Source organism: Diadema setosum, chromosome 13 (assembly GCF_964275005.1).
Source record: "Diadema setosum chromosome 13, eeDiaSeto1, whole genome shotgun sequence".
NCBI classification, from domain to species: Eukaryota; Metazoa; Echinodermata; class Echinoidea; order Diadematoida; family Diadematidae; genus Diadema; species Diadema setosum.
Genome location: NC_092697.1, coordinates 19048437 through 19068363, shown reverse-complemented (window position 1 = coordinate 19068363; position 19927 = coordinate 19048437). Strand labels below are relative to the sequence as shown.

The window sequence follows — 19927 nt, the reverse complement described above, 5'->3', positions numbered from 1 at the left end:
GACCGAATGAATTGTATAGGCATTATCTCTCTCGGCACTCACACGCCAGTGCTTAAAAAACAAACAGTGCCATCTTGTGGTGTACATTAAGAAGCTTTTCACTTTATTCACATCATCTCAGAGTTTACTAGGGGTAAGGTATGATAAATGCTCTCTGCCTCTTTTCATTCTTCCTATGAAAAAAAAAAAAAAGATGTTCTTCAAATGTACACATGTACAAAGTATATAGAGTAAATACACACTATGCCTAATTTTTACAGGATATTTGATCTGAATGTAAATTATACAAAATATTCAAATATCAGTTTTCAAATCTTTGTAAAGTAGTTACATGCAAATCTGTTTAAATTCCAGTTACGCTTTTGCACTAATCAACATTATACTTATACAAACAATTCATAACAGTAATGATGCTTGTTCAACTCTGCTTTTCATCTCTTTCAATTGGAAAGCAGGTGATATAATGCCCAATAAACCATGGAATGATGGTCTCTTTATTACCTTTTTATCACATAAACGTGTATTCTATTTGTAATCATCACTCAACAATGTAAGTAATGATGATCTCTATACATGAATTATCTTTTTATTACATACAAGTGTATTTTATTTCTAATCATCACACAAGAGTGTAAGTGCAACACAATAAAAGCTACGATATGCTGGCATTTGTGACTGATGACACAATTGGACTAAGGACACAGAAATGGGGCATACCAACTACACTGTATCCAACAACTAAACTGTACATGTACAAACATAATGGAAATGACACAAAAATTATCCAGGCATAATAATCAGGTAGCCCTTAATGATAATTAAGAGCTCCTCCAAACTAATAAATAAATGCATATATTAGCTACTGTATGCATTGTAGAAATTACACACAAGGCAACCATACAAATGTAAGTATTTCTTTTTCTGAGTAAACAAACACACACACAAATCAACATAAAACCCATATACATGTATATCGACATCACCATTTTTCAATGCAATAAACCATTCAAGTGGCAAACTCATGCACTGTACTTACAACATTTGTTCAGGTTGTGCATGTTCTTTGTTTATGACATAAATTAATTAACACAATTTGACAGCTTGTACTAGAGTCACAGGAGAATTCACTGGACAATCACAGAAAACTAAGAATGCCAATGCATGGACAACCAGAGACAAAACTAATGCAGGGCTCCACACTAACTTTTTTTTTTGTGGCCTGATGGGGTCACCAAAATCATCAATTTTTTTGGTGGCCCGAGAGAAAAATTTGGTGGCCTGAAAAAAAAGCACACATTAAAAATACATTAAAAGTCCTGTTTTGTAAAGGAGTCAAGTATTTAAGTTTTGTCACAGTAAGAATTGGAAGCTGGACATATCTACTCATAAATAAACCTCAACAAACTCGCAACGCTCACTCTCAGGCACTCATTCAGTCCTTTTCATCCATCCTTTAAACAAATTTAACTGCTGAATGGTGAAGATTAAGTATAAATATTCATTGACAGGCACATGGGTTGCAACATCTAAACATAAATAAATGACATCATAATTATTACATGCAAATGATTAAGAAGCTAGAAGAAACATATTTCATTTCTCAAAACACAAAAGACAAAGTTACTTCTATGTCCTTTTGAAGGTTCCGGCGCAAAAAGTTACGAATTTATTGACATACTTTTCAAAAAATTTTGGTGGCCCCAGGCGGGTCACCAAATTTGCCCTTTTTTGAAATTTGGTGGCCCGACTTTCATTTTTGGTGGCCCCGGGCCACCGGGCCACCGTTAGTGTTGAGCCTTGACTAATGACTGCCAAACTTTTCTCTATACACCTATGACTTCAATATCATCACAAGGGGTCTAGGGCAATTACCCCCTGGGCAATTACCCTGGACCCTTCCCCTGGCCCTAATCCTGAACCTAATCCTACCCCTAACCTAAACTCCTAATCCTAAACCTAATCCTAATCTTTACTCTAACCTTACCAGTAACCAGTATTTAGCCGGGGGGTAATTGCCCTCTGGGGATAATTGCCCAGATATGCATCACAAGTGATAAAAATATCCTTCTATGGCATTAGGTGCAATGAACAAATACATTTTTGCCTGATCGTTATCATAATTACTGACAAAATTGCCACATGCACACCAGAATGGAGTGAAGTAGTAAATTTTGGCAGCATATTACCATCAGGTTATTGGCATGGTGATTTATCACATGGTCTACTCCCACTTCGTCTTATACCCGTTTCGTCTCAACCCACATGGTCTACGTTATCCTGTTTCGTCTATTAGACCTAGTGAAATATAGACCAATCGGGCAGTGCACCAAGTGGTAATTAGCTGAACCGTGCATAGACCAAATGATGAATAGACTAAATGGAATTCAGATGAACTGACAATAGACCGAATGATATAAACAATGTGGGAAAAAATCCAACTAGACAAAATTGCAATTAAACAATCTGGTCATTAGACGAAATGACAATTAGCCAATAGACGAAGTGGGAAATAGACCATCTGACAGTAAACCAAGTGGCAATAGACAACTATGTTGTATAGTGCCTTGGGTGTTCCAAAAGCATCCTTCCATACCCAAATGCTCCTTCAGTGTATATAAACCCAGTGCTGTATAGGTAGAATATATATAAGTTGTCAGCGCTCTTGTGATATTACATCTTGACTTATTACAGACAACTTTATATGGATAACTTGGTGAACCAGCATTTGGGTATAGAAGGATGCTTTTGGAATGCCCAAGGCACTATACAACATATTCACATGTGCAGCATTTTGACACAAAATATGAAGCACAAACTGAATCACATCTCTCATTGTTGGGACAAACATCACTGGATTTTGATCATGACTTAATATTGAGACTGAGCACAACTTTCTTTGCCACCATTCATTAGTGCAAAGCATTTTCCCCCATATCTGAAATTTGCAAGCAGAAGGAAAAATGTTTCTTGCTCTTTGTCAGAAAAGGGCACCAACTCTAGAGAAGCTTTGGTAATTGTTTCAGCTTACTGATGTCCAGAATGTTTCCAACATACTTACCCTCATCTTCATTCCTCGGTTCATCCCTGTTTACATTATGCACATTGTCCACAAACTCCCCGTTTTTGTTCACTGTGTTTGAAGGACCCAGTTTAGCTTCCATATGAACTGGTCTAACCGTTCTACCTTCATCACCAACACCATCACTATGAGAATCCTCTTGCCTACCACCACTGAAGGGGAGTCTTGTCGGTCTCAGTTTTGGCCTCTGGACATTGAGATCACCCTTTCCAAACAGCTTAGTAGAAGTTCTGCCTGCATAAGGAGACTTGAAGAATCTAATAGGGGACTGCCTAGGGGAGCTTATCACTCTGTCAGGAGAAATGATGTGGGATGGCGTTCCAGAGCCATCGGAAAAGAGGCCATATTTTTCCATGTACTTGCGGCTTGCGAGTGAGAAGTTGACACCAAACCTGGACCCCGCCCCACTCTCCTCCTGACTTGCTCCTGGTTCTTCCTTTATGCCTGTCAGGACAGAGCGGAGGAGGGGATTGACACTGCCCGCTTCACCTCCTCTCCTGCCTGGAGTTCGGTCTCCATGGAAACCAGACGACAGCCTTGCTAGGTCTCCATCACTCAGGTACTTCATGGCAATGGCATTCGCTTCCATACTGGTGTCTGATGGGTCAAAGGCGAAGTCAGCCAGGGAGATGTAGTTAATGTGTGGATGCAGATCCGGACTTGAGTTGTGCAGAGACCTTGAGGTGAAAAAGAGGTCAACATGATGAGGGTCATTGCAAGGTTAGATCATCATTAAGTATTTGTCTAACCCCTCATCAAAGCATCACAAAAGTTAACATCTGTAATGAAAATGAGGTTGATGCACAACATCAGTGTGCTACACTAACATAAAACCTACTGCCAATAAGACTAAAACAGAAATAAAGCATCATCTACAAACAGAAAAACCCAAGGAACTCATGACAACTGTTGCATTAGCATAAGTTTTTGTGTAACACTTGACAGAAAGTACATGTTACACTTTAACATCAATTTGCCTGCAATAGAACAAGCATATAAACAGGCTCCTTAAATAAAAGGTAACAGAAAACAATATGAAACTATGACTACCATACCTGTAAAGATCTTGTTCACCCATGGCGATGTCCCGTTCATAGACATTGATGCCCAAGTTTTTCAGCTCTGCCAATGTAGCAAGGGAGAGATCTGGCAGAGTGTGAGGGATGTCAGCTTCTGCTTCTGATGAAGGACTGTCAAGAGAAGATGGCTGAAGTAGCTGCTGTACTTGACCCTGTGTGAACAGAAGTGGCAAAGCAGCTTGAATTTGAGAGTATCATTAACAGCACCAACAGATATAACATACATTTGTAGTGATACATGTGGTACTGTGAGACAAAGAGCAAAAGATCTGACTAAATAATAATGTCAAAATACATGCCACTTGTGTATTGCAAATTTATGTTTCTTATCTTTAAGTACAATACAATACAGTTCACTCCCAAGTCTTCCATTTATCTGAAGGTAAAAATTTCTCTGTGATCCGTTCTAGAATAGCTTCAATGACCTGCACAATCACCTGTCCAGGGATATGACTATTAGTACTACACTCACCAAGAGGTTGTCATAAAACTTCCTCTCATCGCGATAGAGCAAGCTAGGACTGGCAGCATCGCCCCTGATGTCTCTTTCATCCAACCTCTTTGCTTGGTCTTCCTCTCTCCCTTCCTCTCTCACCTTCTCCTCCTCATCGGAGTTACTAGAATTCTGACTTGACATCTCCAATGCGTGTCGGGGTGGCGCATATGCACTGGCACTTTCTCCGAGGGTTGGGCTGCTGATATCAGCTCCAAAGATACTGCCTGAGTCATTGTGGTTTCTCTCTGGTGTTTCATGCTGGGTATGAGCCTCACTGCAGAAAGATTCAAAGGCAATGGTACAATGATCATAATGATGACAGAAAGTATGAAATTTCACTTTTAAACAATTGCATGACAGTCAATTCTGTCAAATGCTAGATGAGGTTTACCGCCATGGAATATATATTACCTCGAATCAGGTCCTATTCACAGGCACAAAACTTTGCTCTAGGATTTCCTTAATCAAAACCACTTCTGTATGCAAACTGCTGTCACAAATTGGACACTACTGAAAAAAAAATTACGCATGGCCGGCTAACGAGACGGACGTGGGGCGCAGCTAGCTCCTTCAACACCCAGCTACTATGAACTGCATACCTTAATGCTACCTAAATCTTTATTGCAGCTACAGAAATATGAACACTGGATCAATTAAAGGAAGCTCTGCCTATAATTTCCGTAAATCTACCGTGCAAAAGGACAAAAATACCCGCGGAACTTCTGTCAGCACACCCCCTCAACCTAGACCGGTGAGTGCTTCCTCGTCAATTGGCAGGCCTTCAGCGAGTAGACCCGGCATGCCCCACCAACCACACCCCACCAGCCGCCGAGGCGATTCTGAGCAGGCCCCCAACGTTCCATCAGATACTGGTCACGCCATCATTTCTGAACTACGAAACATGTTTGCGGATTTCAAGACGGAAATAAATAACAAACTGGACCACGTTATTTCTGATCTGAATGCCGTAAAAACCGATATTGCCACAGTGAAATCCACTATGCAGGACCTTGAAGGTTCGGTCGCCGACACGTCTGCGAGGATCCAATCCGTTGAGGCCGAGAAAATCCCCGAACTTCAGCGGCAACTAGATCAAATGAAGGCCGAATTTGAAGACAAGCTCATTCAACAAGAGCTTCACCACCGCAAACAAAATTTGCTTTTCTACGGCATTGCATCCCACCCAAACGAGAATGTTTATCAAGAAGCAGCGAAGGCGTTCGCCCACCTTCTGGAAATTTCAACGGAGGAAGCGATGAAGATCCCGGTGGTTAACATCCATCGTCTCCCCACCAAGAGTACCCCCATTGGCGCTACCAACGCCCCTGAACCTCCGGACCCCATCATAGTCCGCTTTGCGAGGATGAGTGATCGTGACGACTTGCTTCGTGCTTTCGAGCAACCGCGACGCCACCGAGAAGTCCCCAGCACGGGTCCGCATCACGGTCCGCACCGACCTCCCCCCGCGGATGAAACGCGAACGCGGCCGTTTAGCATCCATCGCATACAATCTCCGCAAGACCAAGAATCTGAAAACAAAAATAGCAGTTCGTGGTGCCAAAGTAGTTCTCATGACCAAACATCCAAACGAGTCATCTTCCGCCTGGTCTACCTGGTCTGATTGACCGTTGCTCCATTGGTATCCGAATACCTATGATTGTAATATGAAGAGGTAAAGTCACAATTTTCTTCTGTTGTTTTCGTAGGCCTAAATGTAATACCCTTTCCACATTAAAAAAAAAAAAATCAATTTATATCAACAAAATGTCATTGTAATTCAATTAAGTTGAATCAGTACTTTTCATTTGTCTTATACGTTTTCGTCTATTGTCGTTCATTTTGCATATATGTGTATTCCTATGATACGCATCACATGCAATAAGCAGATGAGTTCATTGGTTTGTTTTTTTTTCTCTATATAAAACTATGTGTGAAGTTAGTAATGATAAGTTTATTGAATAACTCTGATAAACGTTGCTGTCCATTTGATAGATATACAAAGAGAAACACTGTAAACTTCTATCGACTACGCGTTTCTGCACACCACTACTTGTGAGCAACACAGTGTAATAGTATCACAAAGGATGGCCACATTCTTATTTCATTTTTATCAAATGTTATGACACCAAGCTAAGCAACCCTTTTCTCCTTTGAATGCCTTGTACTGAGTTTTTTCCAATATTGAAATTATGAGTTATTATTTACACACGTAAAGACAAACGTTTTTAAAAAAAAAAAACATATCTATTTTTAAAGGTAATAATCATAATTTCCCTCCTTATTCACCCCTCAATCAACGATATACCCAGTATTTATGATATATTATGGTTTACCCACGGTTTTGCCATTTTTCTTATGTTCAGAGATGTTGAATTATAAGTACACCTTGGTGTGATTTTTTAGGATTTCAGTCCATGCATTGTAAAAAATAAATAGATAAATAAATAATTTTGTTGTTTAAATTTTGTCCACCCTTCACCTAATCTACCCCAGGCATTATATATGTGACCCGCTACAACAAAAAGGTCCGAAAGTCGCGCACGGTCGAAGCCGAGAAAATCGAGTTTGAAGTCAGAGCATTAAAATTGGTCAAAACTTATGATTTTCTGATTTTGATATATTATTGGAGTCTAACATGTTTTCTATCATCTGTCGAAATTTTGAAGCAAAATGATCAAAGGAAAGATAAAAAAATAGCGTTTTTCTAGGCCATGTTTTTTGGCGTTTCAACGAAGCAGAAGCTGGTTCGAAAATTTGGATTGAGCGCCACAGATAGGTTCCGCCCCTAACAACGACCAGAGTGATCTCATTGGTCAGTTTGCTGCTTGCTGCTAATCGAAGCGTGAAGCTCGCACACTGCCCAGTCGACTGGTGCGTGCGGGCGGGGTGCGCTATGTTCAGCCGCTTCTCACATCCTGGTCACTGATTGGTTGGCGAGGAGACCGCCGACGCTGATGTGCTTGAATGAACTCTTCGGGGGTTGCTAGGGCTTACCTTCTATTGTCCAGAGGTGAACACTGACTTGCGTGTCCCTGGATCGCGATTGCGTCGAAAGGAAGACTTTTAGGGCGCTTTTCTCGAAACAGTGATTGTCCAGACGTCTCGACATGCTCAGTTTTAAACATCGATATCTCCGCAGCCGATTGTTTGTAAAAAATGTGTTATATATCAATTTAAAGCAGAAAGATTGGGGGATTATATTATGCAATTTTCAAATAATCGACCTCGCCCGACTTTAGGATCATTTTGTTGTAGCGGGTCACATATATATTTTTTATTCGTATATAAATAACAATCAATTATTTTCTAACGCCCAACAGGGTATCATATAGCACAAGTAATTTTTCAATAATAATAATTGTTTTTGACGTACTCGCCATGCCACGTACTATTCCTTTTACCCCGATACTTAAGATGCGGCGCAATTTGAATCACAACTTTAAATATTGATTATAAAACCGACATTTCTTTTTTTGTCCTACTATTCTTGTACCTGTGCTACATCTCCTCCTCTGAGGATTATGTTAATAGTTGTCTAACATCCCTCAGGACAATTTGAATTTTAGAATAGTCACATTGTTAGCATTTCCATCCAAAGGGTGGGGAGCTCACCGAAAAGAGAGAAACAAAACAAAACAAATGCTACTATCTGCATGGTATCTGCCGCATTCAGTGCTTACCATCATTTGACCGCTCTTTTTTTTTTTCTTCTTTTTAAGGTGATATTTAGTTCTCCGGCGTCTGTGTTCCTAACAGCAATATGCCCCTGGGCATTAAGTAGTTCAGCTATTTCGTTTCTTTGGGCTCATAAGCTTGGTATTCACTTCTTTGACGTTCACTTTTATGACGTTATAGACAGGCCAAGCCAGGCCTCTTACATTTTTTTTTTTTTTTGTGGTCCCTATTATACTTTACTCAATCCGTTTTTCACTACGTTCCCACGTAAATGGGCAACTCTAGTGAATTTTCTTGAACAGGACAGGCAAGAGTTTGGTTACACTGTTCAAAATGGTCTATTGAATTACATCCACATGTACCCCTATTTTCTTCACATTTTAAAACACCATGTTAGGCATTTTAGGGGTGTTCTTTGAAAATTTTAGAACAGTAACATTATCAGCACTTTTACCCGAAGTGTGCAGAGCCCACCGCAAAACCCGCCACTCTTTGTATGGTATTTTTGCAATTGTCATATTCAGAGTTTACCACCATTAGACCACTTTTTTAGGGTGGTATTTAGTTCATGGGTTTTAATAATCCAGCTGTTTCGTATCTTTTGCCTCTTCTGCTTGGAATTCACTTGTTTGATGTTATAGACGGGCCACGCCTCACAATGTTTTTTTGGTTGCTATGGGCAACTTTTGTGAGCTTTGGTGAACAGGACATATGAATATGGTTACATTGCCGTAGTGGTCTATTGAATTTCAAGTACCCCAACTTTCTTTTTATTTTCAATTCCATAACAAGGCTGATGCCCGTGATCCGCATTTTAACACCTTATGTTCTATTGAACCACAACAATCCTAGGTAAGGCTTTCTGTAATGTCTTTTTTTTTCTGTATATTTAAGCTTTGACTACGTACGGTATGTCAATTCTAAAACATTGTCTGATTATTTGCTTACGTAATGTGTTCAACCTCCTTCCGGACGTTACCCCCACACCCTTTCAAGGCGGTTAAAGGGCGGTCAGAGGCACTTGTTCATCACCGTCAGTGTATCTAGATGTTCTCTTTCAAGGTGTTATAATGTAACTATGTGCCGCCACGAAATTCAGCTGTTTTGTTTCTTTCGGTTCTTAAGTCGGGACTTCATTTGGTTATCTTGACATCTGATAGGCCAAGCCCCCCCCCCCCCCACGTATTTTTTTCCTTTTGTTGCTACGGGCAACTCCTGTGAACCTCTGTGAACAGAACATGCATGAATCTCGTTACATTGCTAAGGGGTCTATTGTATTTACACATACCACTATTCTCTTTTATTTCCAATTCTATAGACACGGTGGCCGACCGTGATCTTCATTTAAATGACCAGATGTTTTATTGGACCACAATGAATTCTAGGTTCTTTTCTCTCTGTTTATGAAATGCCTACACTTGATTTGAATTGTTAAGCATTGACTGCGTATGGCATGTCTCTTCTAAACATTGTCTGATTATTTGCCTATGTAATGTGTGTGATGTGTTTTAAACGTCCTTCCGGACGCTACCCCCACCTCCTTTCAAAGCTTTTGAAGTGCAGACAAGGCACCTGTTCATATGAATTTATCAGTTTATCTTGATGTCCCTTTTGAAGGTGTCATGTGTCACCAGCCATTCTGATTCTTCCAGCCATTTCGCCATTTTGATTCCCTCGGTTCTTAAATCGGGAGTCCTTGTTGCCGATTTCTTTTTTTTTCTTATTTTCTGTTGTTGTTGTTGTTGTTGTTGCTATGGGCAACTCTAGTGAACTTCTGTGAACTGAACATGCACGACTCTGGGTACATCGCCAAAATCGTTTATTGAATTACACGTACCCTTATTTTCTCCTTATTTTCAATTCTAAGATATGATCGATGACCGTGACATGCATTTTAAAATCCGATGTTTCACTGAACCACATGAATCCTATGTTCTCTTCTCTGTATATTATGTAATGTCTACTCTCGATTTGCAATGTTAAGCATTGACCTCGTACAGCGTGTCATTTCTACAACAAAGTTCCATTATTTGCAAATGTGTTTAATGTCCTCCAGGACGCTACCCCAATCCCGCTTTCCAAGCGGTTGAAGAGCGGCTCAAAGGCTTCTGTTCATATGTATCTATAAGTTTATCTCGGTGCTCTTTTGGAAGGTGTCATTATATAACCATGCGTCACCATGTAATTCAACTGTTTCGTTTCTCTTTTTTTTTTTTTCCTTGGATAGGTCAAGCCCTTAGGGTCACCCCCATGTTTGTTTGTTGTTGTCGTTTTTTGTCAGGGGTATTCTTTGTAAACATTTTCAAACTGTCATTTTATTATCAATGATTCCATCCAAAGTATGCGGGTGTCTTCAAAACACTTGCCACTCTTTCATTTCAAGCCGCAGTCATTCCCCTCTCCCTTTAGGGTGGTATAATAGTTCACGGGTCTTTTTTTTTTTCCTCCCAACCTAATAACCCACCATGAAATCTCAGCCTTTTTATTTCTTACTGTTCTTTTAATCGGGAATTCATTTGTTTGACGAAAGACAGGCCATGCCTGCCGCAAGGCGTTTCTCCTTATTTATTAAACCCTCTTTTTTTATTGTTACGGGCAGCGTTTGTTAACTTTTATGAACAGAACATGCATGTACCTGGTTACATTGCTGAAGTGGTCCTACTATTGAATTCCAAGTACCCCTATTTTCACTTTATATTTTCAATTCTATGACATGGTTTAAGGCCTCATGTTCTATATTGAATCTCATGAATCTTAGGTAATATTTTCTGTATACGTATGGCTTCTCTTGATTTGCATTATTACTATTAAGCAACATCCACGTGACATCGTGTACAATGTACCATATGACAGTACCAATGGACTGTTGTTCCAATGAACCTTGTGATCAAGAATTTAAAGGTAACGTTGCAGGTGGCGAGTTCTTTTTTTTTTCTTTTTTCTTCTTCTTCTTCTTCTTCCTTTTATGTAACATTGGATATTTTGCTTTGCCAAAAATGTATGATTGGTACGGACAGCCATTCATGCTGTCGATATATACTGCTTCCACTGAACTCTTACTAATTCTTTTTTTCCGTCAAAGTTTCAGTTGGTGTGTCTATGCTGCAATTCACAAGTTTACGTACTGTGCAGCACTTTGAATTCTTACGCTAGCGCAACTCACGTCTTTGTACTTCTCCTTTTTCGACAACAGCCGGTCGAGCTCGTTCTTTTACTTCCCTTCTCATCCCTGTCCTCCTCTTTCGGAAGCCCACAGAGACACTTGATTTATTCTTTTTATTGTGTTGTGTGTGTTCTATGTCTTTCTGTGACGATGCTTCTGAACGCGTATCCGGGCAATTACCCCCGGAGGGCAATTACCCCCCGGCCAAATACTGGTTAGTTGTAAGGTAAGAGTAAAGATTAGGGTTAGGGTTAGTTTTAGGGTTAGGAGTTTGGGTTAGGGTTAGGGTTAGGTTCAGGATTAGGATTAGGATTAGGGCCAGGGGAAGGGTGCGGGTAATTGCCCAGGGGGTAATTGCCCTAGACCCTTCTGAACGTTCTCACTTACCTTATTCTGCTCTTTCTCGTTCCACGTTCTTCTCCTCAGCGATCTCCTGCTTATCGTGATTTTGACGCCATTTATACTTGTAGATTACTCCAGTGTTTTGCCTCTTTCTGGCGACTGGTTATTTTCTTGTATCATCCACTTATATATGACATCCTAGTTTTGTTGTCATCGCAGACTTTTATAATCTCGTCTCGTACCTTTAATCATGGCTAATTTTTGTAATGCTCCATTTTATTCCGTATCGAATGATGACTTTTTTGAATTGTTTAGGAACACTAGGTTAGACTCTGACCCAGTTAGTGGGCTAACCAGTACAGGAATCACCCCTTATGATGATTTTGTTACCGATACCCTGAATACAGGAGCAAATGAATTGCCTCATGATTTTAGTAATGATTTCACTCAAAATATGTCATGCAATTATATTACAGTAAATCAATACAAAGATATGATTCATAACTTCTCTGAGGATACGTTTTCTTTGTTACACTTAAATATTAGGAGTTTAAATAAACATTTTGATGATTTAAAGTACTTATTAGAATTTGATGAAAGTCAATCGTTATCGGTTATTGGATTAAGTGAAACATGGTTAACTTCCAATGCAGAAAATTCCTTTGCAATTGATGGTTACGATTTATTTGTTAATAATAGGCCTGATAAGAATGGTGGGGTGTTGCATTGTACATATCATGTTCCTTTGAAACTATTGTCCATCAAGATATTTCTAGAATGGACGAAACGGTTGAATCTTTGTTTATAGAAATTCTCATCCCAGGATGTAAAAATCTTATGTTAGGCATTGTATACAGACCTCCTAATTCAAACGCTAATGATTTTTTAACCTATTATTCAGATTTGGCAAATTCACACGTTTTCCGAAATAAGGATTGCTTTTTACTCGGCGATTTCAATATTGATTTGCTGAAATCTGAGCATGATAATATCTCTAGTGATTTTCTTCACACACTTCTATCCTCATCCTTTCTTCCGCTCATTTCCAAACCCACACGTATTACAGATCGTTCTGCCACCCTCATTGATAACCTTTTTTGTAATATTCTACCCCTCCCCGATTCTTTCATAATTCTTTCAGATATGACTGATCATTTTCCAATAATGACTTATTTTACTCTTAAAACTTCATCTAATATTAAACCTCCTTCATTTCCTTTGTTTAGTCGTAGAGTTTCACCCGAAAAGTTAGCTAGTTTTGATGTGGCTCTCGAGAATGCTGACTGGTCAGGAGTGTTTGGCAGCGATGATATCAATATATCTTTTCATAATTTTATGGAAATATTCAATCATCATTTAGATGATATAATTCCAAAACAAAAAAATAAAACAGATTACAAAAAAACACCCAGGTTACCTTGGATCTCAAAATCAATCCTTCGTTCAATTAATAGGAAAAATCGTTTGTATTATAAATATAAGTTGGAAAAAACTGAGCGATCGAAGAATAGATATACATCATACAAAAATACTTTGACAATGATTTTACGTTCTGAAAAGAAGAGATATTACTTTAAGCAATTCTCGAGATATAGGTTTGACATGAAAAATACTTGGAAAGTTTTAAAACAGGCCATGAATGTTCCGAGTAAAAACTCTGACATTGACAAAATTAAAATGAATGATGAATTGATTAATGATTCTCTTCATATTGCAAATATTTTTAATTCCTATTTTTCAGAAATAGGTGAAAACTATGCTCAAACTATTCCTGCAACAGAAACTCATTTTACTGAATTTTTAAGCCAGCGCAACTCTGATTCCATATTTTTTACACCGACTAATAGATTTGAAATTATTGATATAGTTTCCTCTTTTGAGAACAAACGAAGTTCTGGTTATGATGAGATAGATAATTTTATACTTCAGGGTGTTATTTCCTCGATTGCTGATCCACTTGTTCATATATTTAATTTGTCAATTTTTAACGGTGTGTTTCCCGATAAAATGAAATTGGCTAAAGTAATACCAATATTTAAGAAAGGCGATAAACTTGTAGTCAGCAATTATCGCCCAATTTCATTATTGTCCTCACTGTCTAAGGTTTTAGAAAAACTTATTTATCAGAGAATGATCAATTTTTTGAAGGTACATGAAGTTTTTACGAACTCTCAGTTTGGTTTTCGTGAAAAACATAGTACTTCGCATGCTCTTTTATATTTCGTTGATAGAGTAGTTTATGCCATTGATAATCATTCCCATTTAGTTAGTATTTTCTTGGACTTCTCCAAGGCCTTCGACACCATCAATCATGACATTTTACTTTATAAATTATCGCATTATGGAGTACGTGGGAAGGCCTTGGAGTGGTTCAAGAGTTATTTAGTCGATAGAAAACAATTTGTTACAATTAAAAATAATGATTCAGTTATCAGAGAAGTTAAATGTGGCGTCCCACAGGGAAGTATTTTAGGGCCGTTATTGTTCATTATCTATATAAATGATTTTTGTCACGTATCTGATGATCTCTCTATTATTCATTTCGCAGATGATACAAATGTATTTTTCGCCCATAACGATATTGATTTTCTAGTTCACAAAATCAATATTGAATTGAATAAAGTGACAAACTGGGTCAGAGCTAACAAGTTATCACTCAATGCTCAAAAAACGAAATATATGATTTTTAGTAATACTGTTGATAGTTTAAACACAAATATAGTTTTAGATGATTCTCATCTACAAAGAGTATCAAATATTAAATTCTTGGGGGTCATTGTGGATGATAAACTTTCCTGGAAATCACATGTTGATAATATTTGTAACATAATATCACGTAATATAGGTGTTATAAATAGATTGATATTTTATATTCCACAAAAAATATTACTTATGTTATATTCGTCGTTAATATTGCCTCATTTGAATTATGGAGTTTTAGTTTGGGGCAACACGCATCAGAATTTACTTGAAAGAGTGTCCCTCTTGCAAAAGAAAGCCCTCCGCGTTATCTGCCATTCCCCTGTACGTTCTCATACAAACACGTTGTTTGCCTCTAGCAAGCTCTTAAAAATTAAAGATCTGTTTTTGTATAATTTAGGCCAATTTATGTACAATTATTGCAACAATTTGCTTCCATCTATTTTTGATTCTATGTTCCTCAAAAACCAATCATTTCATGAATATCCCACTAGGCGTTCCAATGAATTTCATTTACCCCTTTTACGCACGATCCTTGCTAAAAATACACTTATTTATATAAGCCCAAATTATTGGAACTTTTTGAATCATGATATAAAAAACGCCCCATCTATATATTCTTTCAAGAGGAGACTGAAGTCCTTTCTATTGCAATCGTATGACTCTACAGTACTGAACTAGCCATTTGGCCTTCTTTCTCACTTACTGACTTAATTACCTTTTTTCCTCTTTGAAGAATAAATTGTATTCTTTTTAGTGGATGTCTGCTGCCATCTACGCTATCGCCCAAAGCGTCAAAGACTTGAATTTCTATCTTACTCCTGTTCATACGTCCCTTCATTTCCTTGCTTTTCTCCTTTCAGGCGTTACAATATCACTTTTTTTTTCTCCACAACTATCATCTGTTTCTCTTGACATGCTTCTGTCGGAGATCGCTGTCTCTGTTGTGCATTTTCGTTTGCTATTTTGTCTTCTGTTTGTTAGTCTTGTCCATTCCGTTTTGTCCCGTACAACCTTTTCTTCAGTAGTTGTTTCGTTGTCTATAGTCTTTTTCTATGTTTGTTCGCGTCTATGAAAGTAAATGTATTTATCTGTGAATCTAATTCTTAGTGGGCTTCCAGACTTCTTCTTCTTCTTTTTTTTTTCTTCTTTTTTCCTTTTGTATTTATGATGCTTCAATTAATCTTCCCATTGATGTTATTTTTCCAGAGGGGCCCACATTCTACAAGCTCTGTCTTTTTAGTGGGTCTCTCCATTTTTCGCACTTTAAGCAAAGTTATACATGTACTTCATTTCGATCACTTCTGTTTCTTTCTTTACAACAATGTATAATTACTATAAGGTCCTCAATTGTTGTACATTCTTTTCAATACATAATGTTCTGTTTACCTTATTCTCTGTTGTCAAAAGAAGTGTAACTTATGTTTTGTCGGAAAATGAAATAAACTTTGAATTGAAAAAAAATTGAAAAGAAATTGTGCTATTTCCTTGCTATTAAAGGCAAGTGAAAAATAAAATTTTAGGTAAACAATCTGACAAATACAGTGAACTAAGGTACATGTTCTCTTTGCTCAACATCTTTGTTCATTAGATGTTTCTAAATTAATGTGAACTCTTTTTTCTTGCTTTACTGATGAAATTACTGTACAATTTAGGCAGTCCTCTCTAAATGAAAACTGAATTTTTGACATTGTAAGATTTACAGTCTCAGATCTATAAGATTTGTTACTGCTGGAGTTCTCTGAAAAATCTACATCTATCAGGGATAATATGAAATCCATACCTTGACTGCGATGACTTCCCAGGAGAGCCTGACGGATAGCTTGTCATGTCTACCCCATCAATACTCTGTGTCTCCTCTCTAGTACACTGCAGCACAGCACTCAGGCTTCTCCCCTCCCTGCTGTAATCACAGTGGCAGCCATCCCCACCGTTCACAACCTGGAGAGGGGGTGCAACAGGGGTTGATGTGGCGGGATAAGGCATGGTCATCGGGTGCTTGGACGGGGCATGAGCACTGGCTTCAGTCTGAGTGTTATGTGTCTGTGTTGATAGAGTAGCAGGAGGCTTTGTCATGACTGGATTGCTGTGGTGTTCTGGCATCTGCCAAAATAAACTCTGACCTGTGTTGACAGCCATGCTGCACATGACTGGAGAGGATACAGCCTGTGTTGCCACCACTGGACTGGATACTGGGCATCTGGCAATGTGAAGTGTAACCTTTGAACCCTGGTGTGCAGTGACAGGTGCTTTGACAGAATGAGAGCTTGGTACTGAGACTCCTTGATAGATGAGTGTGGTGTGACAGTCTTGAGGTGTTGCACCGTCACGTTGGTGATTACTCCAACAAGTGGGCGGAGCTTGAATTGGCATGTCAGATGCAGACACAGCTCCAGACATGGAGGAGCTCTGGATCATGTCATTATTTCCCAGCATGGGTGAGACGTGCTGTCCATCAAGCCCTGGATATGGGGATGGACCGGCCTGGGGTGGACCAGCCAGTGGTGGACCAGCCAGTGGTTGGCCAGCCTGGCCAGCCTGTGGTGTTGCTGGGGGTGTCATCAATCCAGAGGGTAGAGAGGTCATTTGCTGCTCTCCATGACCATGGACTTCAAGCAGCAACTTGATCTAGGAAGTGAGGAAAAAAAAAAACAAACAAAAAAACAAAACTGAATGCTGAGGACCACATTCCCAGACACTGATAACATATAATAAGCTTAGAGAAATACATTTGCATTCTTGAAAGATGCTGTTTACCAATGGGAGCAGTGATTCAAAAATGTTTGAGATATCACATTTGATACATATGTGAAGGTCAGTTGTATCACAAAACATCCTACCATACAAAAATTTCGTAATAACGCCTGAAGGAGATATCACTATTTTTCCCACTAAACCATAACTGCAGAAGGTTTAGTACAGAAACATTTTTATTACAACTATTGTTCACATTTTGTATATTTAGAATTCTTAACATTGATTATACTAATTAACACTTTTACATTGGTTGTTTCTATCCGTGACTCACAATTTAGAAGTATTTTGAAGCACTAAAGCTGTGTTTTTGTTTCATCTGCAAATGGTGAATAATGCCTCTAAACCTCACTGTCGAGTGCAGTCTATATACATTACACACAGATACCATTGTTTACTGCATATCACAATCCCCATCAATGTAGAACTGTTAATGTTTGACAAGAAAATGGACCTTTTTCAAAAGTAATTCTACTAGTGTGTAACTTAAAAGAACGCTCAGACATAATAGCCACACTTGATTGCAGAACAAAACCTACTCTGTGATGAGAAACATATTTGAAGTATAATTAACCCTGAAGTCCTATGCTCCACTTCTATATATAATATATGGGCATGCAAACCCTACAAGACACTTACATTTCGGCAAAATTTTCAAATAAAAGTGCTGCACAAACTCCAAAACTTCTGTAACATTTGATCTTCTAAACATCGCAGCACAAAACTTTTTCCGCAATAACGTTTCCAAGCACAGAGTACAGTGGTAATGGAGTAATGGGAAAAAAGTTGCCTATCAGATTTTCATCTGTACTTCTCTCAACACTTGCCTGATCCTGAAGCTGTTGAATCAGTTCTTCTTGCCTCTGTAGCTGACGAAGGGTTCTGGTATCAACTTCTTGGTTGTCAGGAGCTGATCCATCAGGCTGCCTCCCTGGTAACAGAGTTTGGACGGGTGCACCTTTCTCACTAGAAGGCTGCATACTGGATTGATTGGATGCAGTGGCATTTTTGTGATTACAAGTGGGCAGGCTGGCATCTGAAGGAGATTGTTGTGTCCCAGCATTCTGTCTACTGAACCGATGTGAGTTGTTATGGCCATTATCTGCGTGTGTATGGATGGGAGCACTGGAGATTGCAGGGTGTTCTTGGTTTACATTGTGACTGCCACCTGACACATGCAACAAATCACTTTCTGTGGGATGGACTTTCTGTCTGTGTTTCTTATTGAGAGCTGGTGCATGAAATCTTGTAGGAATCTTCTCTGAAATCTGGAAGTCAGTCACTTCCAAGTTGGGGCTCTTCTCTGGCTGGTAATCCGGTGCAATGGGCACTCCCTGATGATGCCTGTCATGTCTGCTTCCCACATTTCTGCTACTTCTGCTGTTGGAATGGTGCTGTTGCCTCCTTTGGCTCTGGGATGATCTATGTGATGCAGATCCAGGGAAGCTCATGTTCTGATGATGATGCATTTTTGTATTTTTTGACCGATGGAGACCTGTGTTTTCACTGGTATTATGCCTCCCGCCACTGGGATGAGAAGCATGCATGTAGACCGCAGGACCACTCTGCCTGGAACTGTCCATTTCTTGACCATTCAGTGTTCTGAGTGGTCCTGGCCTGAACTGGGAGTGATTTTGAACAATTCGTTTCCCTCTCGGCAACCTTGATTGGGTCTCAACCTGTGTTCCTGCACCAGCTGAAGTTCCTGGGAGCCTTTGGCGACGATGTAACTTTCCCTGTTTATGGCCTTGTCCTTGGGCATAAAGCTGGGTCTTGTGGGGTCTTGGCTGATGTGGCAATGTGGAATCAGGAGGTTTCTGAATGTGGCCCCCCTGGGAGAAGTCCACTGGGTCAGAGAAACTGTCATAGAAGAATGAAAGCTCTGGAACAGACGGCAGGACAGATGGACTCTGAAACAAACAAACAAACAAACAAACAAGGGTATATGGTGGAAGGTGGTGTTGACTGAATGACAGTAACAATAAGTATATTCTGTGAAGTTTGCTTTGTAACTGACTTCATCGTTTCATACTTGTTTATTTATTGTAATACAGGTTGATTACTCTTAAAGTTAACTCTCTAAGTTGCTTTTACCTAAGTTTACCTCAAATTTGCTTTCATTCTATTTGTATTGTCAATAGTACAGTACTTGCTGCATAATTGGGATCAGTTGGGAGAAGCAAAAACAGCCCCTTGAAGCGGGGTGCCTGATTTCGCAATGATCACGTACGCAACACTGACAAAGGCACTGATAGTACATACAACACACATGCTCATACATGTTTGTACATTGTAGGCTCTATGTACTACCCCACTGACAAAAACTCCTCCCCCAATGATCTTGCACTAACATAGAGTAATTGCAATCAGGTTCTTCTGTCATCTTTGTTTGAATGCAAAAGACAAACATTAAAAAGTTAACACTTTCTTTCATAAAAGGGGCCTTTTTACTTTTGTTCTCTGATACCTTACCAATGTATTTCTTTCTCTGTCATCATTCACAGCTTGGGCATGTAAGATGTTCCGTATAAATCCATATCCATGGCAATGACTACCAAGAATCACCATGGATACGCGTACGTCGAGGGAAGGTTCATTCAATCACCATGCCTTATATGTACCCGGTAACTAGCAAAAGT

The 19927-nt window shown here is 39.1% G+C and overlaps 1 protein-coding gene and 1 pseudogene across 1 annotated transcript in view; one reads left to right on the top strand and one right to left on the bottom strand.

The window, feature by feature from the left end:
- Positions 1 to 82: 82 nt before the first annotated feature.
- The window catches only part of LOC140236461 (uncharacterized), a 41403-nt gene continuing 21558 nt past the window's right edge, over positions 83 to 19927 (bottom strand). The window contains exons 10-14 of the mRNA XM_072316385.1: positions 18116 to 19198; positions 16318 to 17162; positions 4631 to 4928; positions 4135 to 4310; positions 83 to 3756 (exon numbers count right to left, since the gene is read on the bottom strand). Coding sequence (XP_072172486.1) covers positions 2997 to 3756; positions 4135 to 4310; positions 4631 to 4928; positions 16318 to 17162; positions 18116 to 19198 — 3162 coding nt within the window. The 3' untranslated portion in view covers positions 83 to 2996. The remainder of the gene's footprint in view (positions 3757 to 4134; positions 4311 to 4630; positions 4929 to 16317; positions 17163 to 18115; positions 19199 to 19927) is intronic.
- On the top strand, positions 5292 to 6279 carry LOC140237293 (uncharacterized; annotated as a pseudogene).